This window comes from Nicotiana sylvestris, chromosome 1 (genome assembly GCF_000393655.2).
Source record: "Nicotiana sylvestris chromosome 1, ASM39365v2, whole genome shotgun sequence".
Classification (NCBI taxonomy): Eukaryota; Viridiplantae; Streptophyta; class Magnoliopsida; order Solanales; family Solanaceae; genus Nicotiana; species Nicotiana sylvestris.
In genome coordinates, this window is record NC_091057.1 from 134976999 (window position 1) to 135002166 (window position 25168).

A 25168-nucleotide genomic window follows, 5' to 3' on the forward strand; every position below is an offset into this window, starting at 1 on the left:
GAAACAGAGAAAATATACTAATCATTGAGACTAAACTAATCAGGAAACCGGTTACTGGCTAGGCTAACTTACCTTAGCCATATCAAGATTTACACGAGTGGTTGTGTTCATCATCAACATCTGCTTCCTGGAACTTGCTATTTCGTGATTGAATATTCGAAGGAACGTACCCTTCTTTCCTCCTTTATATATTAAAGAGAGACTCCATTTCTTTTCTTCCAACCTCAATACTTCCATCTTCTTCTACTTCATCAGTATCGCCAAAAAGATTTCTAAGAATTTTGTTTTTGGTACAGAATTCTGGGATTGCTTTTTGTTCTTTCTTCAATCAAATATCTGAGAATTCAGTAGCTTAAAGCAATTTCCATGGAAGCCATATTCCAAGAACAACTTTTTCCTGGTGCAGATGCTTTCATTTTTAGGCACCCTTCTTCAATTCTAGTCGATCCAAGAGAAGATCATGTTGTACAAAATGGTACAATAGTTAATCGTCATAGTTTTGAAGATTACTCTCATGTCCATTCAAATGTTTCGGATCCTATTGTCCGAGACGGAGATTCTTCTCCTAAAGAGGAAGGGGAAGGAGAAGGGGACCATTCTGATGCAATGTACAAATACATAAGTCAGATGCTAATGGAAGAGGAAGATTTGGAGTATAAGCCCTGTATGTTCCACGACTGTATGGCTCTCCAAGCTGCTGAGAAATACTTCTCTGATGTCCTTCATGGATCCGATAACATTACTAATTCTCCCCAGTTTTCCGCCATTATTCCTCAGGATAAGGTTTCCTCCTCTTGTCCTGATTTCAGCAACACTTCATCTGATTCTATTGAGTCTCTTCAATGGGATCTGAATTTTGAATCCCCTGTTTCAGTGAAGAGTTTGTCTGGCTCTTTGTTGACTTCCTTTCGTTCACCTAGTGGTTTGAGGGAAAAGAAAAATCACCATCGACAAGATGATGACCAACAGAGGAGTAACAAACAGTTGGCTACATTTGCTGCTGATGAATCTGAACCATTGGAAATGTATGACAATGTGTTGTTGCTTTGTCCAAATAATCCATGTGTTCTGCCTAATGAAGTTAAAAAACCAATCAAAGTTGGAAGGCCGAGATCAGGTGGTAAGAAGCATAGCAGCAGCAAGAAGGAAATAGTGGATTTGAGAGGTCTGTTGACTCAATGTGCACAGGCAATGTCAAGCTATGATACCCGAACAGCTAATGAGTTGCTGATGCGGATAAGACAACACTCTTCGTCCCATGGGGATGGGACAGAGAGGTTGGCTCATTATCTTGCCAATGCCCTTGAAGCACGGCTGTCCAGCACAGGGACAGCGTCGTATACAGTGTTTGCATCCAGCAGGATATCAGCTGCTCACATTTTGAAAGCTTACAAGGCGTTTATCACAGCATGCCCATTCAAGTTGATGTCAAACATTTTTGCAAATAAGTATATCAAGAAGTTGATTACTGGAGGAGCACCAAGGACGATACACATAATTGATTTTGGGATTTTATATGGTTTCCAGTGGCCTTGTCTCATACAAAGTCTATCGGCCTTGAGGCGTGGGGAACCTATAAAGCTCCGAATTACTGGAGTCGAACTTCCCCAGCCTGGTTTCCGGCCAGCAGAGAGGGTTGAGGATACAGGGCGTCGCCTAAAGAAGTACTGTGACAGATTTCATGTTCCTTTCGAATTTAATGCCATAGCAAAGAAGTGGGAAAGCATCACGCTTGAAGAGCTTGCGATTGACAGGGATGAGGTGCTTGTGGTTAACAGTTTGTATAGACTAGGGAACATACCTGATGAGACAGTAGTACCAACCAGTCCAAGGGATGTTGTCTTAGATTTAATCAGGAGGATCCGTCCTGATATGTTCATCCACGGAGTGGTGAACGGGACTTACAATACTCCATTCTTTCTCACACGGTTTAGGGAGGCACTTTTTCACTTCTCTACTCTGTTTGATATGTTTGAGGCTACCATGCCCCGTGAGGATGAGGACAGAAAGCTTTTCGAGGAAGAGGTTTTTGCAAGAGATGCTATGAATGTGATAGCTTGTGAAGGAACAGAGAGGGTCGAGAGACCTGAAACGTACAAGCAGTGGCAACTTAGATGCGCGAGAGCTGGATTTAAACAGCTGCCACTTGACCAGGAGATTGTCAACTTTGTTAGCAACAAAGTGAGGCGGGAGTACCACAAGGACTTCTCAGTGGATGAAGATAGCCAATGGATGCTGCAAGGATGGAAAGGACGTGTAGTTTACGCTCTCTCTTGTTGGAAGCCTGCTGAGCAGTTGTAAAATTCTGTATTAGGCTATTTCTTTGCTTTTCCTATATATTTCACCTAAGGTTGAGCTATGGTCAACTTTAGGTCAGGGCTGCTTGATTGATTTTCTTTTTTGTTTGTAGCAGCATTGTAGAATCTGCTAATTTGGTTTCAATGCCACTGGATTATTTAGAAGCTCTGCCATTACCCACTCGATCATCGTGTTTGCAGTATCAGTCCCGTTAATAACAATGCATGTTACAAAAACACATGAAATTTTGAATGAACAGATTGTAACAGGATATCCTTACACATGCAAAAACATGCTTCGACGAAGTAACAGTCGGCAGGACTAATATTTTAGGACAATGAGTAAACATGACTACAGAAAGACCCTCCAAACAGATAGAACTAAATAACAAGCTATAGAGGAAATTTTTTCAAATAACTAGAAACACGTCAAATATACCAAATGGTGAAAATTCAAATAATGGATTTCAAACATAAGAAAAATTGAAATAGCAGTGAGAACCATCGCTCTGAGATCAGAAAGCTCCCAGTTTTGACAACAATGATCGGGCCTTTGGTTCACAGAAAGCTGGGATTAGACTAATCTGAATGCAGAAATTCTGAGAACCTGCTGTGATCATACATTCAGTGAGGTTAGATCCGGATATGCATTGTGCCTGAAGCATACAAGCAAAGGCAGACAGAACAAAATTGATTTGACTCAGCAGAGGAGCATCACACTGTAGAAGGGTTGGAATCTAAAATCACTCCGAATCCAGCTTCTGTTTCTTTTCTTCAGGCTGGTCTGTCACATGTTTCAACTTAGCTTCTCTACGCTCCCTTTTAACTCCTTTTGCTTTGTGAGGCAGTGCCACACTTCCAACCTACAGAAAGGAATAATTTTTCGCTGGTAAACAGAGTCATAGAATTTTATTTAGAAGAAAACTCAACCATACTGTATTCTTACCTTCTGATCAGGAATATAAATCTTCCCGTATTTTCCTTGAAAGGCATCTTTGACAACATTTTTCTCCTGAAAATGACAGCCAGTAACAAACATCAGTATTTTCCTGACTCAAGCTAGTCAGCTAAAGATTTGAAAAAGTGAGTTAGCCAATCAAACCTTCTTCTTTGCTTTATCAAGAGTAGTTTTCATAGCTTCTTTCTTCAAACTGTCATCAGGAAGACGATGTCGCCGAACTACTAAGTCCATGGATGGGCCAACCTCCACTAATTCTATTCTTGGAACTACTGTGCCAGATTTTTTTAACCGCAGTGCACAATGGGTCAAGAAAACCTTTTTTGGCGAAACAGCTGTACATACATATACACGATCTAACCCAGCAAGGTTCAAGTTGGTCACTACCTGCAATATTGAACCCACACGCATTAATGGTACTCCTTCCAATTCAAAGAAGCAAAGCGAATAAGCTTATTGAGAAAAGAACAAACCTCGCCATGGAATAGATCAAGCAAAACTTCTTTTAAATGCTTCAACTCTTCAACACTCTCAAATCCTTCTCCAATAAAGGTAAAAAAGGGCTTTGACCCAATTTTAGGAGCCAAATTCTTATCATATTTGAATGACTTCATGCTTTTGAACTCCTCCACTCCTACCTCTACAAGATCGTAAACATGGTGATCATAGGTTCGCCCAATAACAAGATTGTTAGGGCGCTTCTTGGAGTGAGAACCATACTGCAAAATAACCAAAGACTGTAAGTGGGTACGGAAAACAAAATATAAAGCACAAGCAAAAAGTTCTGAACATAAAAGACAGAACTATTCCTGATAAAGCAATAAACTAGAAGAGTTAAACAGTTTATACAAAGTCTTTCGTTCAACTCAAGATTTTCAAGAGTTGAAAAACACTCATCTCACTCCGAGTATCTAAATTAACAGTAGGTGTCATTCCTCATCTGCATGAAGAGTTGAAATCTACTATCAATTATAATAATGTAATAGACACTTTAACCAGAGCAATACTACTTGGAAGAGTTGGAACTATGCTATGTAGAACATGAGATATCACGTCAAGTGGAACCAATACCATGGAATGTTTACCATTGGTCTTGACCAAGAATTACTCATCAAAGCATATAATTTATTTGACTACATACAACAACAGCTAAACCTGACCCAAACAAGCTGGGATCGGCAATATGAATCCGTATTCCTTCCATTAAGTTCATCTCATATCATCATCATTACCAAAATAAAATAAAAGTGCAAGTAAAAAAAGATAAATAATAATGATAGAAGTTCTCAACCAAATCTAAAACCTATTTCCAACTAGTAAGTATCACCTATATGGATTTTCCTCTTCCACGGTGCCCCTCATCCTTAGCTAAGTCTGCACTGATTCCAAGGATTTGTAGGTCTTTTGAGACAACTTCCTTTCGTGTGATTTTATATTTATCCCTTCCCTTTTAACACCTTCCCCCACCATAGTTTCACTCTTACAGACCGGTGCATCTGTAGGTCAACACAGGACACGACCAAACCATCTCAAGCAACGTTCTCTCATTTTATCCTCAATGTATGCTACACCTTTTGGTGAATGCGGTCATTTTTTACCTTATCTAATCTTTTTGCTGCCGCACATCCATCTTAGCATTCGCGCTTCTACAAGACTCATCTAGTGGATATGTTGAACTTTAGCAGTTCTCTTGAAATGAGCCTAGATTTCTTCAATTCTAATCCGATTCAACTATCCGATTCTAGTCCTATGAGTAACATCTTCATCTATCATTTCATTCTCTTGAAATGAGCCTAGATATCTAAATTATTTGCATTTTTGGCACCACAATTCCATCTAGCCTCACCTCAACTTCGCTTTTCTCATACTGACTAAACTTGCAATGCATGTGTTAAGTCTTACTTCTACATATCTTAGAACCCTTACCCTCTAAGATGTTTCTCCATAGCTCAAGCTTTTTGTCGATACCCTCGCTAGTTTCATAATTCAATACAATGTCATCAGAATATAGCATACACCATGGAACCTCATCCTTTGTTGCATTGGTTAGCTCATCCATAACTAGGGTAAATAAGTAGGGGCCCTGCAAAACCCTGGTGTGAACCCACTGCTGTGGAAAATTCTTTGGATCTCCTGCTATTGTTTTCACACTAGTGACAACTCCTTCATACATGTCCTTTGTGACATTCATATATTTTACTACATGAGTAATATAATTTATAGACCAATTACTATCAGGAGCCACATATCAACTATAAATATCTGGAGTGACTAAAAAATGAACACAAAATACATTTTCAGTTAGGGTGCTCCAAAACTACAAAATACAGTCAGGGTGCTCTAGTTCTAGAATGTGCTATCCCTCACACTATAGAAGAAACCCCGTTAACCGAGCAACATGATACCAGACTATTGTTAATCATCTATTAAAAATTTAAAATAACATCAAGATTCAAGGCATACAGTAATATAGTTTTACCATTCCGAAATAACCCCTCACCATATCTATTAGCACCAAAAATAGTTAACTATGGTAGCACAATGAGGGATATACAGACAACCAAATACTAAGTTCAAATTTTTATTTATAATGTGTCTCAGCAAATCAAGCAGCCAAGGCAGAACCAGGATTTGGAACTTATGAGTTTAGGATTCTAGTCCTTTTAAGTTACTAGGTTCTAAATTAATAATTTGTAAATATTCAATGAGTTTCATAAGACAAATATAGAGTTTAGACAAAAATTACCGGGTCCGGACCCATAACTCAAAGGCTAGCTCCGCCCTGCAAGCAACTAACATTATTTTGGATCTTTTCTATTTTAAATAATCAAACAGTTGAAGATCAACAGTGGACTCTTCAATAGTGTTACAAGTAGCTAAAAGGACTTTGGCAGATAATGTTACCCATTTTTGTTATGAACTTATGCAAGCTACCCATTAAGCATTATGCGGTCTCTGACCCTTATCCCCTAGAAGCCAGAGGCTTAACCTGATTAAAACAATGCACTTCCATGTCAAAATGAACTTTCTTTGGCCCGAGTTAGGGGGAGATTTTCAGAATGACGCAGCAAATTCTCAACATTGCACCTATGTTTCTTCTTCTGTATTTCATTGAATATATATCTCTTGGCACAATAGCTCTTCATCGTGAAAAAAGATCTGTACTCCTTTGTTAAATATTTGGAGATGATTCATTTATGTCTAGCTTCAGAACAATCCTCAGCAAACAACATAATAATCAGGGAGCCACAGAAACAAATCCAAATTGACATGGAACAAGTTATATATCAGCACTTTTCTACCCACTGAACCAAAAAATGCCTCAAAAAGGAAAAGGGCATGTACCCACTTACCACAAAAAGGCTGCAATCTGTCTTAAGAGAGAAGAACTCCAAAGAAGCCTCTCCCCCGCTCTCAAATGGTCTAACATTATCATTCTTCCGGGTATATTTAACAGAATTATCCCTCTTCAAGTGATAAATTTCAGTCATCACCTCATTCAACACTTGGCTTGTTTTTGTACCGTGTAATATCAATGTCTTTTTCCCAGTTTCAACCTGCCACAAAATAAATAAATAAAAATTTGTCATCACAATAAAAATCCCATCTCTTTTATTGGAAGTGTGGTTTGCTAAGATAAAACTCACCAGTTTAGGAGCACGTTTTTCAAGCTCCCTTCTGATTCTTCCTTTCTGTGGGGTTTTAATTTTCCATGGGGTTTTACTTCTCATCATCCTTACCTAAACACAAATTGAAAACTAAACTAATACTATTTGTGATTAAAGCAAATTTTCAACTTTCATAACAACAATTACTATGGCTTAATCACAAATTAGTTGGAACCCTAGAAACAAAAAATAGCAAGAGAACAGTAAGAATTTAAGCTTTCACTTACCAATAGAGGAAAAGAGAAGATACGAAGAAGAATTGGTAAAGGGAAAAAGGGAAGAAACAACTACGCCTATGAAAATATTAGGGTTTTAGAATCGTTTAGGGGTTTTGGGCATAAAAATTGTGTCGTCTCATTTAACTTGTACTCATTTTTTTTTAAATTTTAATTTGTACTCATTTTTTAAATAATCTCCTTTCTCCTCCTATGAAACTTCAGTTCATTGGATGATTGTCATAAGTATGTTTATTAGATTATTTAAAAATAAATTATAAATAATTACGTAAGTTAGTAGACAATAATTTATGAATATTTCCACATAATTCTGTTATTTTCACATTTATTATTTCTAAAATTTATGATTTAGATACTGTTGGCAATCGGATTATTTTATAGTAATAATACACTATGAAAGAATAATGTGATTATTTATCTAGTATGTTAGAAAACTTTTTCAAAAACTTCAGCTTATATAGTACTGAAGTTTTTGAAAAAGCTTTTATGTCAAAACTAATGAATCCAGGACAAAAAAACTTCAGCTTATATAGTGCTGAAGTTTTTACAAATGAACTAAATAACTTCAGCATCTTCTGCTGAAGTTATTGAAAAAGCTTTATAACAAAACTAATGAATCCAGGACAAAAAAAAACTTCAGCTTATATAGTGCTAAAGTTTTTACAAATGAACTAAATAACTGCAGCATATTCTGTTGAAGTTTTTGAAAAAGCTTATCCAGGACAAAAAGAAACTTCAGCTTATTTTGTGCTGAAGTTTTTACAAATGAACTAAATAACTTCAGCATCTTCTGCTGAAAATTTGAAAAAGTTTTATGACAAAACTAATGAATCCAGGAAAAAAACTTCAGCTTATTTAGTGCTGAAGTTTTTACAAATGAACTAAATAACTTCAGCATCGTCTGCTGAAGTTTTTGCTACTTCAGGCCCGTCTACTAGAATTCTGAAGTTTGGTGTGATTGTCTTTGCTACTTCAGCCCTGTATGCTGAAGTTACGCGAAAAAGTGGGTGCACTTGCAATTATTTTTGCAAAGCGGATACAAGTTAAAACGTGGCCCAAAAAGCGGGTGTAGATGCAAATGCCCCGTTTTGGGCGGGTGTTATTTGCCTGGTTTCAATTGTGGGCCTAGTGAAAATGCCCAGGCCCAAGTTGACTAAAATACTACTGATCCAACATGGGAAATTTTCGTTTATATACCATATAGGAAACTATATTACCAAATATGTTCATAGTTTGCATATTATCCTTCTTGCTAATAGTATTTCTACAAAATATAGAACATGCATTAAATAAGGAATCATTGTATCTGTAGACTTCCTTATTTAGGCGCACTAAAATTGGGGGATTAAATATTCTTCCAGATTTTCCAAACGCAAATCATGCACATTAATCTTTTTCGTCAGTTTCGTTTCAAATTTAGCGTCTCTACATCAAACGCAATTATTCTTCTACAATTAAAAAATGAATTGATTATTCTTCTACAATTCAAAAACGAATTGATTATTCTTTCATAATTCACAAATCAAAAACGACTAAATCTTCTACAATTCTTCTACATCAAACGCAATTATGTCCAAATTTCAGTAATACAAATCAAAGGAAAAGAGAGCAGTAATTCCACCACTGACCGCTATTAAAAAACTTGAAATCTTTGAATTCAAATTTGGGTTTTCAAAAATCATTATTTGTTTGGATTGGGTATTGTTGAAAATAATTGGGAATATGGTTTGGAGTTTATATCTCAATTTTGAGGGGTTTTGGTGAAGATTAGACTTGGTTTTGACTGAATTTCAGATTGAAACTCGAAGAAGAAGAAGAAGAAGAAGAAGACGTATATTGCAGAAATTGTAGAAAAATTGTAGATAAATTGAAGAAAAATTATAGACTGATGTTTATTTATTTTTCTTTTATTCATTTACCTATTGTATGAAAGTTGAACAACATTGTATAAAAATTGTATTTAAGTGGATGTTTTAGTACTGTTTTGGTATATCAAAAATGTGAAACATACATTTCAGGGGAAGCATGTCGAGTCCAAATATGTACCCAGTTTGTAGATATTTTATAGATAAATTATAGATTATTTGTATTCTGATTGTAGATGCTTTATTTTCTGTTTTCACAAATAAAAAAATGACTAAAACTTCTACAAATCTTCTGAAGAAACGCAATTATGTCAAAAATCTCAATTATGCTACAATTGAATGAGAATTGGGATATTAAAATTTAATGTACCCAGTTTGTAGATAAATTGTAGATTATTTGTATTCTGTAGAAGCTTTGTTTTCTGTTTTCACAAATCAAAAACGACTAAAATTCTACAAATCTTCTGCAAAAAACGCAATGCGTCGAAAATTCCAATTATGCTACAATTGAATGGGAATTGGGATATTAAAATTCAATGTACCCAGTTTGTAGATATTTTATCGATAAATTGTAGATTATTTGTATTCTGATTGTAGATGCTTTGTTTTCTATTTTCATAAATCAAAAATGACTAAAACTTCTACAAATCTTCTGCAAAAAACACAATTATGTCGAAAATCCTGATTATGCTACAATTCTGTGATTCTCCTATATGCTCTTGTTACTCATTACGAAACTGCTATGCTAAATATGGAATCCAAAAAATATTACTTCAATTTTTCTTCAAGAAAAATAAATAAACAACAGTCTACAATTTTTCTACAATTTCTACAATATACGTCTTCTTCTTCTTTGAATTTCAATCTGAAATTCAGCCAAAACCAAGTCTAATCTTCATCAAAACCCCTTAAAATTGAGATATAAACTCCAAACCATATTCCCAATTATTTACAACAACACCCAATCCAAACAAATAATGATTTTTGAAAACCCAAATTTGAATTCAAAGCTTCAAAGCTTTTTAATGGCTGTCAATGGTGGAATTACTGCTCTCTTTTCCTTTCCTCTTATATTACTGAAGGAACCCGAAATCATAATCATCAAAAGTTATTGCTGTGTATGAAACTTTGAAGATTTGACTTCAATTTTGACTGGTTGTAGAAGAAAAAACCTTGATTTTGGACGTTAATGGTAGAGGGTTTCAATTGTTTTTCTGGATTTAGCAGAGGGTTTCAATTGTTTTTCTGGTTTTTCTGGTTTCTGGGTGTGTGGTGATACGTGGGTGAGAGTGTGGGGTTGGGAGAGAGAAACGTGGTGGTGGAGGAGATTTGGAGGAATATACGGTACTATAAATGTAGGAGTGATATAAGGTACAATTAATGGACAATTAAAAAATCTTATGGTATAAAATTGGTAATTAGATATACTAAATGTAATTATATCAAACCTTAAACATTGAGGGTAATATAGTTTCATATATGGCATAGGAATATAAAAATTTCATCCAATATCCATCCATTCTCATATTAAACCTACATTTGCACAAATGACCTTTCTTATGCTACTATTCGAATTTTGTTGTCATTAGTACATTAAGCCAAATTTGCCGGTAATAAAAAAAAAATGAAAAAATTACCCAAACTGTTAGTCCATAAATAATTTCAATCAAAAGTAAGCCAAAATAAAATTACTCTAACATATCTTCCACTCTCCCCCGTTTCTCTCTCTACATCCCCATCTTGCACAAGATGGGGGTTGTGATTTCCATTCAAGACTCAGCTGAGTAACATGTGAACAATACTTATGCATGTTCTATGATTTAATTCTTACAACTTATTACGGACGATTATATGTAATTATCTTTTAGGTGATCTGATACTATAAAAAAAATTTTATAACAAATGGTGTTCGAAAGTTATCTTCATCTTAAAATAGTCGTAGTGTTTGAGACAATTGATCAATTACATTTGATTAAAGAGGAAAATGTGGTTAAATCGCAGGTTGTACATCATTGACCGAAAGCTTATGTAATTTGTCTATAACTGATCAATATTAGTTACATACAGATGGAATAACGTTTCATTAGCTCTGTATCTACTCTACGGGAAGGAGGATGATTTCAAAATTTTTATTTTATAAAATAATAAAAATCATGTTTTTTCCCCAAGTTTAAATGAATGTTTCCATGTAACCTAAAATAGCTAGAAATTCTATGACTAAGTATTTGTAAAAGTTCATAGCAAAAAATGAAGGCGTCACTGAAAAAAATGCATGATAGAATAGAAAACAATAAAAGAAAGAAAGAAAGAAGAAAAAAAAATCAAAAGGAAAAGGAAAAGGAAAAGGGAGTGTTGTACGTAGGGTTAAAAATTTGAAGATTTCACTGGAGCGGCGGGTATAGTATGTCACTGTCATAACAACTGCTATATATAATGTAGCCGAAGTTAGCGAAAGTTTGAGAGGCAAGTATTAGTATGAAGCGACTACGCAAACTGTCTGGTAAAGGTGTAGTCGAAGTTACTGAGGATATCATAATCAACGTATTGTATTGTTTGCCTTCAAAATCTCTGGCAAGGTTTAAGTGTGTATCTAAGCATTGGCGAAAGTTCATTGCTGATTCATCTCTGTCTTATATGTAGTTGCCGTTCTGGACGATGGAGGCCTCAACCAAATCTAATTGGTTTCTTTTATCAGGCTCGGGATACCTATGAACGTTCGAAAATTCGTTTCTTCTTCTCGTCGAAGGAATCATCACTAGTAATTGATGGTAGTTTGGATGAGTCAGTCAATTCTCTTGGCAGGAAGAGAGTGTATATTGTCGCATCATCCAATGGTTTTCTTCTTTGCATTGACCTTACAGGGGTTTATTATGTTTATAATCCTGCTACGAGGCAGCATTTGGCTCTCCCTAAACCTCGAATGGAGACGAATGATCCAACTGTTGGATTTATTTGTAAGGTAGATGACTCTACTAAAGATGGCATCTCCTTTACTGTAGTTCGCCATTGGGATTTTCTGTCCTCTGTAACGGTTGAATTTTTCTCTTCTGAGACTAATGTCAATAACCTAAATGTTGATGCAAGACCTCTTAGACGATGGAATTATAAGACTATGAAATCCCCATCAGCTGGTGTCATCGATGGAGTATTCTGTTGGCTTTATTACTTTCAACAGATCACTGCTTATGATAGTGTCCACAAGCGTTTCTGGGGTTTGGAATTGCCTCATGATCAAGATATGGTGTTCAGAGACCGTTGTTTTCTTGGATTTTCAGGTGGGGCTTTCTATTATGCATTGAATGTTGGGACAACCATAACTGTATGGCGCCTTGAGAGCAATATTCGTAGTCGAGATGCAGTGTGGGTTAGGAAGTATGCTGCAAATTTCGCCAGTACAGTTCTACAATGTCTAGAGGCTTTTAGACTTGTAGACTCTACACCTATTGAGGTGCAGAACATGGACATTCATCCTGCTATTCCCCACATCTTTTATTTGAATGTAAGCGGTAAGGTTATTTCTTATGACTTGGAGACGAATATTGCAGAACTCGTGTATGATTTTGGAGAATATTGTTGGAGAACAGAATACTACAAATTATTTGCTTATGAGTGGCATCAATGGCCACGCCTTCTGTAGACTGTCAAGTGGTGTTGGCTACTCCTATTAATTATTTGTATTTCTTCTATTAGCACTTAATGAGTATCCTATTTACTTAGAACTGGATATAGATAACTTTTTATGGACATTCCTCCGGGGATTTGCATCTATACCTGCTTTTTTGGTCACGTTTTAATTTGTGTCCGTTTTGTAAAAAAAATTACAAGCGTACCCACTTTTTCGCGTAACTTCAACATATGGGGCTGAAGTAGCAAAGACAATCACGCAAAACTTCAGCATTCTAGTAGACGGGACTGAAGTAGCAAGTGTGCTGAAGTTTTTGTTTTGTAACTGGCGAATTTGTAACTGGTTTGTTTAAGTTTTTGTTTGTTTATAATTTCATTTGCCACACTATCTTGACCAAATTGAAAGAAAATTAGTTAGCAAGTCTTGATCATATTGATCCATCGGACATGTTTATTCCTTTTGAGATTGTCAAGCAGCTCGCGAGATCAGGCGTTAAGGTTATCTTAACGGCCAAAAACGAGAAGAGGGGAGTGGAAGCAACATCCTTGCTGAATAAACAAGGTTTTCAAATGTTATTTTCTATCAGCTTGATGTTCAAGATGCTCTGAGCATTGAATCTAAGAATTGAAAATTTAATATTATTCTTATAGATGAAGGGGATCTTATCTCTCTTGTGAGTATTATTTGTATTTAAGAATAATCGTAGCATATTATTATTCTTATCAAGATAGAACCTTTACAGCTGAGGGTGTCGGCGAAAAGGAAAAAATGGTTGAAAATTTATAGGACTCACCGGAGAAATAAGAAGAAGCAGATAGGGATGAACCTTAGTTCTGAAAAAAGAAAAGATAAAACTTTGAGGAGGAAAAGGAGGAAGAGAAAGGGGGCTGAAGTTGTTTAAAAAGTGAGTACAAGTTAAAACTTTTTAGAAAAATGGGTATAATTTAAATGGGGGCGACCAAATAGGACGCCCCGTGCAATTTTTACTTATATTTCGGCTTAATCCTTTATTTGATCCTTGACTATACTCTATCTTGAGGAGAAAAAAAAAGGCAGCCGAATGTACTAAGTTCCCGCTATGCGGCCGGACCATAAGAGTATATTATACGTGGGGTCAGAAGAAGAGTCTGGACTTCTTTAAGATCCTCTGTCTAATGCTATTAAAGTAAAAACGCCATTGTTGAATGTGAAATGTTTAATCTGCTTCTACTTTTTAGTTTTTACCTCCCCTAATAACCCGGAGAGTATAAGTGTTGGTGGGGCTAAACTATTGATGCAGTTTGTTATGCCATTTTAGAGATTTTTTGTTGACCGGTGTATCTTGCATGTAACTATTTATCCTTGAAGTACAGATCTTATGTGCCATTCCATTATTTGGTTTTCAATTGTTTATAGTTTTATACTCAAAGTTTGCATACACACAATCCCCTAGGGTAAGGTCTACGTACACACTATCCTCCCCAAATCTCACTTGTGGGACTACACTGAGTATATTGTTGTTGTACTCAAAGTTTGAATGAATAGTACATAGGAATATCCCTCTCCACGTGTGGTTGTGAGCTAGTCCAAAGAATTAGTTAACTCTTGACCTTAATCCTCAGATAATTTTGAAGCATAAAATCCAGAAGAAATTTTTTCTTCTAGTATAACTGCAACGCTGAATTCCTCTAAGATACTGCATAATGGAATTATCAGGATGCCAAATTAAGGATAAGTGGCATGACCCGCCACATCATCATGCCACGTAGGTGCCACTTGGCATATATTTTTGCCATATGGAGGGCTACATAAGTTAGGGAAAAGATCTTGGTGGAATATTCTAGAACTATGGAGAATTTCTTTGGAAATGTTCTAGATATTTATGCATTTGTATAAAGATTCTAGAGAAATATAGAGGTTTCCTTAGGAAGACCCTAGAACCCTATAGAATTGTTAGGAAAGTCCTTAGAAGAATCTAGCTGTATAGAATATTCTAGAGAAGGGACTTAGTTGTAAATATGGAAGGACTTGTAGAACAATTATTATTTACATACTAGCCCCCAGGTGATTAATATACATAGGGGCATTCATTTGTAATTCATCAACCAAGCTAAACTATTAAGCCCCCGTTTGGCCATAATTTGGCCATACATTTTGGCAAGTTTTTTTCAAAATTTTTTTGAAAACATTGTTTGTCCATAGATTAGTGATCTGTTTTTGAAAAATTTCTGAAAATATTTTTCAAGTTTCCAAAATCTAGTTTATGGTAGATTTTGGGTGAAAATCAAGTTCCTACTCACAAAACTTCAAATTTTTTTCAAATAAAATGCATGTCCAAACATAATTTCAACTTCCAAAAATTATTTTTCAAAACTACTTCAAAAATTATTTTTTCAAGTTTCAACTCAATCTATTTCCAAACGCTAGCTAAGTTCTCTCTAATACAAAAGTTTCCTTTGGCAATTCTCATGTATTCTAACATTTCTTAGCGATCACGAGTGTAGTAGGACTGACTTGGCATAGCAAGAACGTGAGTAAGTTATGCAAGATCGTGAGCGAGTTGCCAAGTGCCGCACGTGTACTTAGTTAACAACTAAGGATATGATGGCTGACTTGGCATAGCAAGAACGTGTCGTAAGTGAGTCACCAAGTGCCGCACGTGTACTTAGTTAATAACTAAGGACGTGACATAAGAGAACTTAAATTATAAGGATTGCTGTTATAATGCAGGAGTGTAGCAAAAGATGAATTACCAGCAAAATGGCCTCTTATCAAGTCCCCTGATATCCCCTGCTTCTTTAACTCTAAAAGGATCTGCACAAAATCCTTAACTAACAGTCTCGGGCATTTTTCTAACCAGTTCCCTGAAAGGACTAGGATTTCTCTTCAAAACACCAAGAAAGGAAGGATCTTTATTCCTTCCATTTCCGCTAGCAAATTTCTTTTAAATATTTGAAACACGACTCTGTGCAGCAATGTCAGAACAATATTTGGGTTTACATAAAAACTGACATGTTTGCTTATTTGTTTCAACTCTTTCGGCACACTGATAAAAACTGGCATCCTCAATGGAGTTACCAAGTATACCTTGCACTGATCAATAAGTTTGATTTTGTACTTCTTTTGCCACATATAGAAAAGACATTAATTTCAGAAAGAAAAAGGAATAACTAAATAAGGGATCCTCTTCACCTTTAACTCATCAGCTAAAGCAAGTCAACAACCAAAAAAAAAAAAGCAATGGGAAAAGAGATGACTGACTCAAAAAGATAGTACAAATTGCATATAGCCGGATGAATAATCCCATTAGCACTCAAAAATAAATTATGCTCCTTGAAATTCAATCTGAATCAGAGGAATATTGAGGCTTCAGTGTCACTACCAACTTAGACAGTGTCTCTCCCATGTCTTCCACTTCATCTTTTCCAAAACCCCAACTTTGGAGCAATGGCGCCCCAAGGGCTCCTCGGTCAATACCAAACTTACGAAGGTTTCCAAGTTTACTTTCCAAAAAGGGCAAAACAGCAGTGCTTGAACGTAATCTTGTTACCATAGGAAAGGATTGGACTTCAAGAGATCCCCTAGATGAGGAACCTGAAATTGGGGTCTCCAATAGCTCACCATGTTGGCCAACCATATTGCCAAAGATCGAAGGGAAAGGCAAGGGTATCGGAAGAGGGCAAGTAGCAACTGATAGGTGTGAGAATTTGGGCATAGTCAGTGAACTATCATATGCAGCCTGAACTGCATCCTTAACTTCATAAATTGAGGCCCTCTGGCTTCCTGAAAATTAAACGGGAAACTAAAGTTAAACAAATCAAGTATATGTGCATAAACAAGAAGGTGTAAATAGATGCACTATTAAAACAGGCTGAATAGCCCAATATGCTTTTACAGGTGGGCATTCATTCACTCTACACATTTCAGATCTACACATCTCAGATTTCCCTCAGTTTCCTCGAAGTGATCTCTCACGAGTTAAAGTTACAAACAATCTAACAAACTACTATTTTATTTGCCATTTGCTTGGTCCCAAATCTAGTCCACTATTTAGGTAGGTTTTAACTTTGACATTAGTCCACATGGAACAGTGAAGCATCTCATTCCCAAACTTTTCTTTACTGTATCCAGTCCATTATCTCTAGATCTACAACAAATGAAAAGCTTGCAAAATCATCTCACATAGCAGGGATTTGATAGTAATATTTTAATCTGTAATTACTCGTTAGCAGTTCAAACCAGGTTAATTTAATGAAATTTACATACAGCAGTATAGCCTGAACTTCACTTTAGTAAAAGCAGCAATAAAGATAGGTAATATGGCATATATTAAGCAGATGGAGTCTGTAAAGAGATGAGAAAGCCAGTATGAGAATAATCAAACGCAAGTCCCAAGCTATAAATAGGACGAGAAGGCTGAGCAGCAAATGTAAACAATATAAAAGGAAATATGCTAAAGATCACATCAAATACCAGATGTAACTGCTCCATGAATGTTCATCGTTTCCACTGCATGTAAATCTTCAACATCTTCTGCTACATCTGGAGTCAAGGGCTGCAAACTTCCGAGTAAGGATTGCTGAGCCTGGTTTACTGGGGACAAAAGAGTCTCCAACATCAGGTGTTGAGGTAATTGAAATGACTTCAGAAGAATGAAAGTGGCAGGAAAAGAAAGCATACCACTTAAAGAAGGTGCTGGCATGGCAACATCCAATACAGTTACCATGTTCTGCCTCATTTGGCCTGCTAGCATTTGTACAATTCCGTACATATCTAGAGCACCAGATGTACAGATTGATTCGGCAGAAGGCCCAGATTGTTTCATCCTAAAAGGAAGACTAAACGAGTACATCGCAGACGCATACACTGCACTGGAGTGGTAAGGCTTTTCGTCTTTAATGCAGAGAAACTGGGAAGCTCTACCTTGACAGTTACATAAATGCAAATATTAGCCACAGCAGGAACTCATATTCAGATTAGATATTAAAATATGAGAAGCATACAGAGTAAGAGGTCATACGATAAGATTCAGTTAGAGAAGTTACGACCCACACAGAAGAAACTAGAAAAGAGAAAGGTAGACAAACAAGAGACAAGTTCTTAAAGGTGAAGAAAGAGTCTACCAACTATACAACAGCCATCAGTTTTAACATCCAGCGAATGAACTGGTAAAAGAGAACATAATCACCACCTAATAATTAGCTGTTAAACATACAAGTTTAGCACCCATGTTCTCCCCAGCAATTACTGAAGTCTCCAAGTTCTTTTGAAGCACATAGGATTAGTGGAATTCTTACTTCTTTTTTAATAAAGACGCATAGTTTAGTGGAATTCAAATTTGTTAATTCTGTTTTTTTTTAAATAATCTTAACATGTTAATTCTGTTTGATGCTAAAAATTGCTGAATCTTGTTGACAAAAATCACACAACTCCTTATGAGCGAGGAAAACACAAGTTTGCTTACAGCAAGTGAAAATGTGCAAGGCACAAGCCATGATATCTTCAAAAGACTATGGGTGGACACAGAAGCGGACCTAAGCTACGGGTTGAGGGGTCACGGGACCCCATTAGCCTCGGCAAAAACTCTGTATATATCTTATATATATATCTGTACATATAGAGACGGGACCCCTCAAATATTTTATTTGTGACCCCATAAAATAGAAAGGGGAATGGCAGAGGTGGTTGTTCGGGGCGGTTTTGTTTCATCCTTTGTTGGATGACGCGGGTTCAATACCCAACTTCAGCGTCTTCTCCTCCTATCTATTTTTGTTCTTTTTTCTCCCCATTTATTTTTGTTCTTTTTTCTCCTCCTTTCTATTTATATTTGATAGCAAACTACTTTATTTTATTTTTTTATCTTTTTTTGAATTCAATTATAGTTTACTACTAATACATAATAGTCAATTTAATTAATTTTATTCCTTTTCAAATATCCCCCCCCCCTTCTAATTTTAAAAGCCTCAAATTGCACAAATTGCAACATATCGCTCCCCTTAAATCCTATCTATTTTTGTTCCTTTTTCTCCTCCTATCTATTTTTGTTCTTTTTTCTCCTCTTTTCTATTTATATTTGATAGCAAACTACTTTATTTTTTACTTTTATCTTTTTTTGAATTCAATAATAGTTTATTACTAATACATAATAGTCAATTTAATTAATTTTATTCCTTTTCAAATATTCTTAAATTTAAAAGCCTCAAATTGCAAAGTATCGTTCCACAAATAGAAAAATACAAATCATTTTGGCACAAATCTTCTTCAACAACTACTTTGACACCGTCTCGACAATGGCACCTAAGAGAGACTCTTCTTCAGTTCTTTGACTATTAACATACTCTTAATCTTAATTTCTTTAATAAGTTTTTGATAATTTAAAGTTTGAGCGCCCTTTTGATCACTGACCCCCTTTTTTAAATTAAAAAACTAGAAATTTCAAAGTATGAAACATGCATAATCAAACACCTTCCTATCCCATATCACCTATTTTGCGAAAAAAATTCTCTCCGTGTGGTGCTTTCTTTTTCTTTAGAACTTCTTGTTTATACTTGTATGATAAGTCATTATAATCATTAAGTTTTCAAAGAGTTGCACGCCGAATTTTATCGCTAGTGATAAGCATACGGTGGTGCCCCCGCCGTGCTCAAATCCTAGGTCCGCCTCTGGGTGGACATATGTGAACTCATGGGTTGGCTACTTATAAATATTAATATAACCTTTTAAGTATCTCTTTGTTGTGGCCTACGAGTCCATACAGACAAATAATCTCCTTTGGATGGACTAGCATGCAGCACGAACTTGCAACTCAATTTAGTTCAACAGCTTCATTAAAAAAAATGAATTTTAATTTAGTTCAACATAGGAATCTAGGATGCTCGAGACAACCATATTTAAGGAACTTGGGCAATTTTATTGAAAGAATCTCATTATGAGAATAGCAGTTCTTACTTCCACTCAAGGAGGGCAGACCAACAGGGATAATCAATTTACATAACTCTGATAGCCTTGAAAATGAGACTGCATCGTGAAGATTACGCGAGATAGCTTGCTTGCGGCCTTTGGAATCCATGTGCAAGCTAGGAGTACGTGCATTATATAGTAAAACGGGGACGTTCGGATACTCATCTGCAATGTTCTCCAGAAATGCTGCAGCTACACCAGAAAACCCTCCAGAGTCATCAACAACGCATTGTATCCCCTGTCAAAGAGATATTAACAAAAGATCAACTCTTGCCAACAGGAAACAAACACAAGTGCAGGTGAAATCATGTTTGATTAGGCATTTATGCATAGACACATGTCAAGCAGTAAAGGAAGATTAAACCATTTGAGTCCAAAAAGAGTGCAAGATTTAAGATCTCAGAAAGCAAGGGGGAGAATGTATAGTCACGTTCCCAACATCAAGCTGAAAAGTTGATACTCAAACTGCTATAATCAAGCATCTGAATACCAGACGAATTTATACGAGGTTATTTAGGTCAGATATAAACCAATCGGACAATAATATTGGTCTGAGATGAGCTTAAATGGAGCAACATGATCAGTGAGGATTCATCAGACTTTCAACTTGCTTGGCATCCAGGTGTAGTTGTTCATGTTGTTGATAAACCAACCTGACAACAGATAAGATATTATAGTCTGATAGTATAGTGAGGCTGCCCCCCAGGGCTTTGGTTCAATGGTAAGGACGCAACACATGAAGTGCGGACTTGTCACACATCATAGGTTCGGACCCTGACATGGACAAAAGGGTTGGTATTTAAGTTGGGAGGAGGGTAGATGAGCTGGCTCATACTCCCGTAGTTTCAAACCTGTTGATACCTCACAAAGTGGACCGACAGGAGATTTCACCAATATTAAAAAATAAAACTACTGTGAAGTTTTAGAGCACAGGACTAAAAGTAAGCGTATTGATACTCAACGAGGATAAAGTTCATTCAACATCAAAAAGAACTTACATACAAGACAAACAATGCTGCCAAACATGTAGAGAAATAGTAAATATGATCTTACTGGGAAGAATTACAACCATTAGATGGCACAAGTTTTAGGTGGTTGATCTGCCCACAAACCCAATGGTGTTTGTGAACAACAAAAAGCCAGCCAGAAGAACAATTGATCAACAATTGGCCATGGAAATTGTTCTGGAGAACTAAACCTCCAACGAAAGTCATATGCTTCAGTTGGATAGCAATTCGGGAAGCATGTTTCACTCAGGAGTCAGGACAATCTCATCAAAAGAAGCTTTCAGATTCCAAACAGATGCTATATGTGTAGGCAAGCTGCATAAACCACCAACCACCTTCTTTTGCACTGTTCAGTTGTCTATGACATTTGGTGTATGTTCTACTCTATTTTTGGGCTAAGTTGGGTCATGCCACAAAGTACCAAAGAGGCGGTTGAAGTTTGGAGCTCATGGAAAGTTGGCAAATCTATCAAGAAGATCTGAAACATGATACCAGCATGCATTTTTTGGGTAGTATGGACAGAAAGGAATCATATGTTTTGATGGTTTATCAACTTAAAATCATGCACTCAAGGCTAAATGTTTTTTGTTACTCTTTAGTGTAAACTCTCCCCTGTAAATTCCCCTGAGCTTTTTTTGGATTTTGTTAGTTCCCTGGAACTATAGTTAGCCTATTCTGGAGCTAACACTCATCTGTTGTACTTACCATCTTGCATCTTCTTGATGCCATTAACAAATTTTATTACTTCATCACAAAAAAAAAAAAAACCAGCAAGAAGAAATAGTAACCTAAATATTTCAATCATAAGTACCTGAATACGATCACATTCTTCAATGAAGAAACGAAGCCTATCATCTATTTCTTCACCGTGCTGATGTCCACAAAATGCATCCTTCCCCAGTGCATAATTATCGAAATCCTGAATATCTACCCATAATCCACTTAATTCATACAAACTCTGTGGATGATAGTGCACTTTTGAAAAGTCTGTCCAATATTGAACATCACTTTCCAAACATTCAACGATATCCTTATCTTGAATTTCTCCTTGAGAACTGTCGTTCCTATTGTCTAAAGCGGCTTTGTCCATGCTCTCCTGTTCTTCCTCACTTAAACTTTGCAAGAAGAGATTCCTTCTTAAAGGTTCAGATGCATGAGTTGCGACTCTACCCTTCCTGCACATTTGTCTGAAGACCTTCAGCATATATGAAATTAGTAAACCTTCCCCTCATCACCATCAATGTGTAAATGTCCTGTTGGCCTTTGTGTTTTTTTGATAAGTTATTTTTATAAAGGGGCCTTTTTTATAGTGATTTTGCATCTTTGGATGAACCAGCTTTTTTCTCCTTACATTTATTTCTTCTCGTTTTTCTTTTTCTTTTTCTATGTCTTTTTCCCGGGGTGGGGGGAGGGGGGAGGGGGGAGGGGGAGAACATGTCGTGCCTTACTTTGTGCCATACTATTTTAACACATGGATTGAAAGATAAACAGATTTAGAGTCTCACCATGTCATAACATCCAAGCTTTTGGCTGGGATTTGATTGTACAAAGATCCACGTGAACTCAAAGATCCAAGGGACCCTATCATGTTACCATTTGTTAGATCAATTAACTGAGTTATGGACAACTTATTCTCTAGCATAATATGAAAATATGTTGTTCTTTTCCTCTGCTTGTTGGTTTCACCAATGGGTGACAGCAGAACAATTCATAACTTAGGTAAAAATGTGATTATGCCTAGTAGACATCTTCCAGTCATGAGATGATATAATGTGCACATATATTCGTGGAGAACGAGTCAACAAATGATTAGTTGGAATGACATAAGTAAAACAGATAAGCTTTGAGGTTAAGCCTATGCAATTATAATTTGAGTATTGCAACATATGTGCTCCATACAGGGTATTACAGTAAACTTTAAGAAAGGTATTTCTGCCTCGGCCAACTCTTTGATCATAATTTGTTCATTTCAATAATTAAGAATATAACCCCTCAGATACATAAGGTGTAAGTCTGTGGAAAAAGTGTAAAGACAAGAACTAGGAAAACAGATCGAGTTCTACCAAACTTTCCAGATTTTTCCTGCTTGAAATATACTTGTCCTGATCTGTGATTCAAATTTTATAGAACATTTCTTTTTCTTTGTCCATCATTCTGTTAGCACTGTTATGATCAATATCAAAATGTAATGACTACTCCAGCAACAGTGATTTCAATGAAGAAATCCTGGCTTCAACATGCAAACAATAGTTGGATTTCAAAATAGATAATTCAACCACAGAGGTTCAACTACACAGCACATAATTGCGAGAAGAATAGAGCTCGCCTCCACTTAAATTCCACCCATCTCTGATCTTACATGAAAATTCAAATTCTAATTAAAGAAAGACTTGGAACCAGCCAAAATCATTATTGAATATGGATGCAGAAATGCTATTGAACTGCGTCAAAAATAGCTCCTCGATTATTTTGATCTTTATTACAACCATACCTACCACAAACTACAAAGCTCCTGTTTAACCTTCATATCATATATAATTTATTTTTTTAATCCGAGTCATGTCCTATATAATGTGCGTACAAGCTAACTGCTAAATATTCTAGTGTAGAAGATATGGAGGTAAGGCAACTTCCAAAGAAACCTATTTACTTACTAGCTTGAGGTCCCACATATTCTGATTACCACTAGAAGAGTAGGCAGTAACAAGAAGATTCATGCAGTTCCAAGATAACAGTATAGCATAAACCCCAAACCATGGTGCTTAAGAAAAATAGATCTTTGAGGCAACTCCACATGACAATTAGATAATATACCTTGAAAATTTACTGAGACCATTCGAGGGGTGTATGTAAGGACGCCCTACATTCCAAAAATGTGAGAGAGTAGCTCTAAGTATGTGATAGCTATATAACAAGGACATAATCCACGATAAAGTTTATGATCAGATAACTCACCTGCTGAGTTTCACCAGTACGATACAACACGTCCATATCAAGACCATGATTTCTGAATACTTGATCAGTCCCAGGGCTTTCAGCCAATCCAAGTAATTCATCCTTCAATGTTCAACATTGAGTAAGAAAATATTAGCCAACAAAATCAGTAGTGCTTAACCAACTCGCAGCCTATTACCCTGAATTTACAACCAAGAACTGGGAACATTGTTACCTACTCCAGTAGGAACTTATACTAGAAATGGAAATGTGGGAGAAAAAAAGAGGAAGAAAAATAAAAGATATCAGCAACCTGAATAAGAGAGCCTCCACTTTAAATTAAATCAGCGGATGGAGCTATGATCAAAATCCTTATCCTTTGTCAAAAATTAACTGTGGTGCTTCACAAACTACTGAAACTAGGTTTCTGACTTACTGATTTTTTAATTTAACGCATCGATTGGCAATATAATGAGCACAAGATGATCACAAAGATTAACAAAAAAAACTAGTATCATAGAGTCTTTGAAATATTTGCTTCATTTTCATCTTTTTTCTTTCTTTCTTTTTTGGGTCTAATTAGATTGTAAACTAGTAATTTCAATTAGGAGCACCCACATTTTTTTCCGCCGAGCCCCATAGCTCTAGCTAGACCTAGATATTACATGGAAGATAAATGGTTACTGCCAAAAAGCCCTCAACCACAGTGCCAAGTTTAGGGGTGGGAAAGATTGTAGCAGCCCACACAAGATTCTAATTTTTGAAATAACTCATCTTAAAATGTCATTTGATTGCTCATGGTAAGAAAAAACAATAAGTTGTATATAAAATTACTCATTTTAAAACTGCAAAAAACATAACCTCAAAGGAATTTACTACCTTAGCGTCTGTCTAAAACAAGCAAATGGGCATTCGATAAACCTACATATTTAACTAAGCGTGACAGCTAAAGAGAACTGAGCTGCTTCTTGAATTAGACACAGACAAATAGCAGTAAAAGGGGGTTTACCTGGAAGTTCCAGAAGTGAGAGCCAATAAAGTTGGCATAATTCCCCACTTGAACAGTTACGATTTCTCTCATACTCGACAAGGAACAAGACGACGTCTACAACAGTGGAACTGGACTGAGTCACCCTTATTGGCGCACGATATAGGAAAGAGAGGGAAAACGCCGCCGTCTTTGTATTTTTCCGTCAGAAACCTTGTATACTTGATAATAATGTTTACTTAAAATCAAACTAATTTACCTTTAAAGGAAACATTATGCCGGAATTGAAATAAACATATACACTACTCCTACATTTTATCATTTATTTATTTGGTATGAATATTAATATTAAACTAATATTATTACACTTTCGATTATCGTATATTAGAAAGCTATCTTTTGAGGGAAAAATATATAATTGATGAGAAATATTTAATTTTGACAATTTACATATATTGATACATATGTACATAATTTGCACTTAAATATGCTTATTGTTAGATGAAAGGAAACATTGAACACCTTAAAATATTAGTTTCATAGATCTTTTACGATTTTTTTAGCTGCAATATTGATGGTACTAATAAGTTTTGATTAGTAAATAAGAAAATTAGGACCCAAAAAAAAAGTTCAGCATAACACAAAATTGAG

At 35.9% G+C, this 25168-nt stretch overlaps 4 protein-coding genes across 5 annotated transcripts; 2 read left to right on the plus strand and 2 right to left on the minus strand.

The window, feature by feature from the left end:
- Positions 1-62: 62 nt before the first annotated feature.
- LOC104224722 (scarecrow-like protein 30) lies at positions 63-2462 on the plus strand. The gene has a single exon (XM_009776411.2). It carries the CDS (start codon positions 367-369, stop codon positions 2299-2301), a length of 1935 nt encoding a protein of 644 aa, XP_009774713.1. The 5' UTR covers positions 63-366; the 3' UTR covers positions 2302-2462.
- Positions 2463-2679: 217 nt separating this feature from the next.
- On the minus strand, positions 2680-7240 carry LOC104224721 (ribosome production factor 2 homolog). Of its 2 annotated transcripts, none has more exons than XM_009776410.2 (7): positions 7151-7240; positions 6903-6995; positions 6609-6812; positions 3729-3974; positions 3400-3642; positions 3244-3309; positions 2680-3160 (listed from the first exon to the last, which is right to left on the minus strand). In XM_009776410.2, exons 2-7 carry the CDS (start codon positions 6987-6989, stop codon positions 3041-3043), a joined length of 966 nt encoding a protein of 321 aa, XP_009774712.1. In that variant the 5' UTR covers positions 6990-6995; positions 7151-7240; the 3' UTR covers positions 2680-3040. The 2 variants fall into 2 exon arrangements, with proteins under 2 accessions (XP_009774712.1, XP_070024279.1); XM_070168178.1 differs by having other exon boundaries at positions 6903-7013; positions 7151-7214.
- Positions 7241-11499: 4259 nt separating this feature from the next.
- Positions 11500-12661, plus strand: LOC104224723 (F-box protein At5g03970-like). The gene is made up of 2 exons (XM_009776412.1): positions 11500-11600; positions 11665-12661. The coding sequence occupies exons 1-2, from the start codon at positions 11500-11502 to the stop codon at positions 12659-12661; spliced, it is 1098 nt and encodes a 365-aa protein (XP_009774714.1).
- Positions 12662-15675: 3014 nt separating this feature from the next.
- Positions 15676-24728, minus strand: LOC104212292 (uncharacterized). The gene is made up of 9 exons (XM_070168182.1): positions 24539-24728; positions 23551-23652; positions 23410-23455; positions 22101-22176; positions 21407-21770; positions 19577-19826; positions 17309-17551; positions 17102-17221; positions 15676-16411 (listed from the first exon to the last, which is right to left on the minus strand). Exons 1-9 carry the CDS (start codon positions 24608-24610, stop codon positions 15969-15971), a joined length of 1716 nt encoding a protein of 571 aa, XP_070024283.1. The 5' UTR covers positions 24611-24728; the 3' UTR covers positions 15676-15968.
- Between the last annotated feature and the right edge of the window lie 440 nt (positions 24729-25168).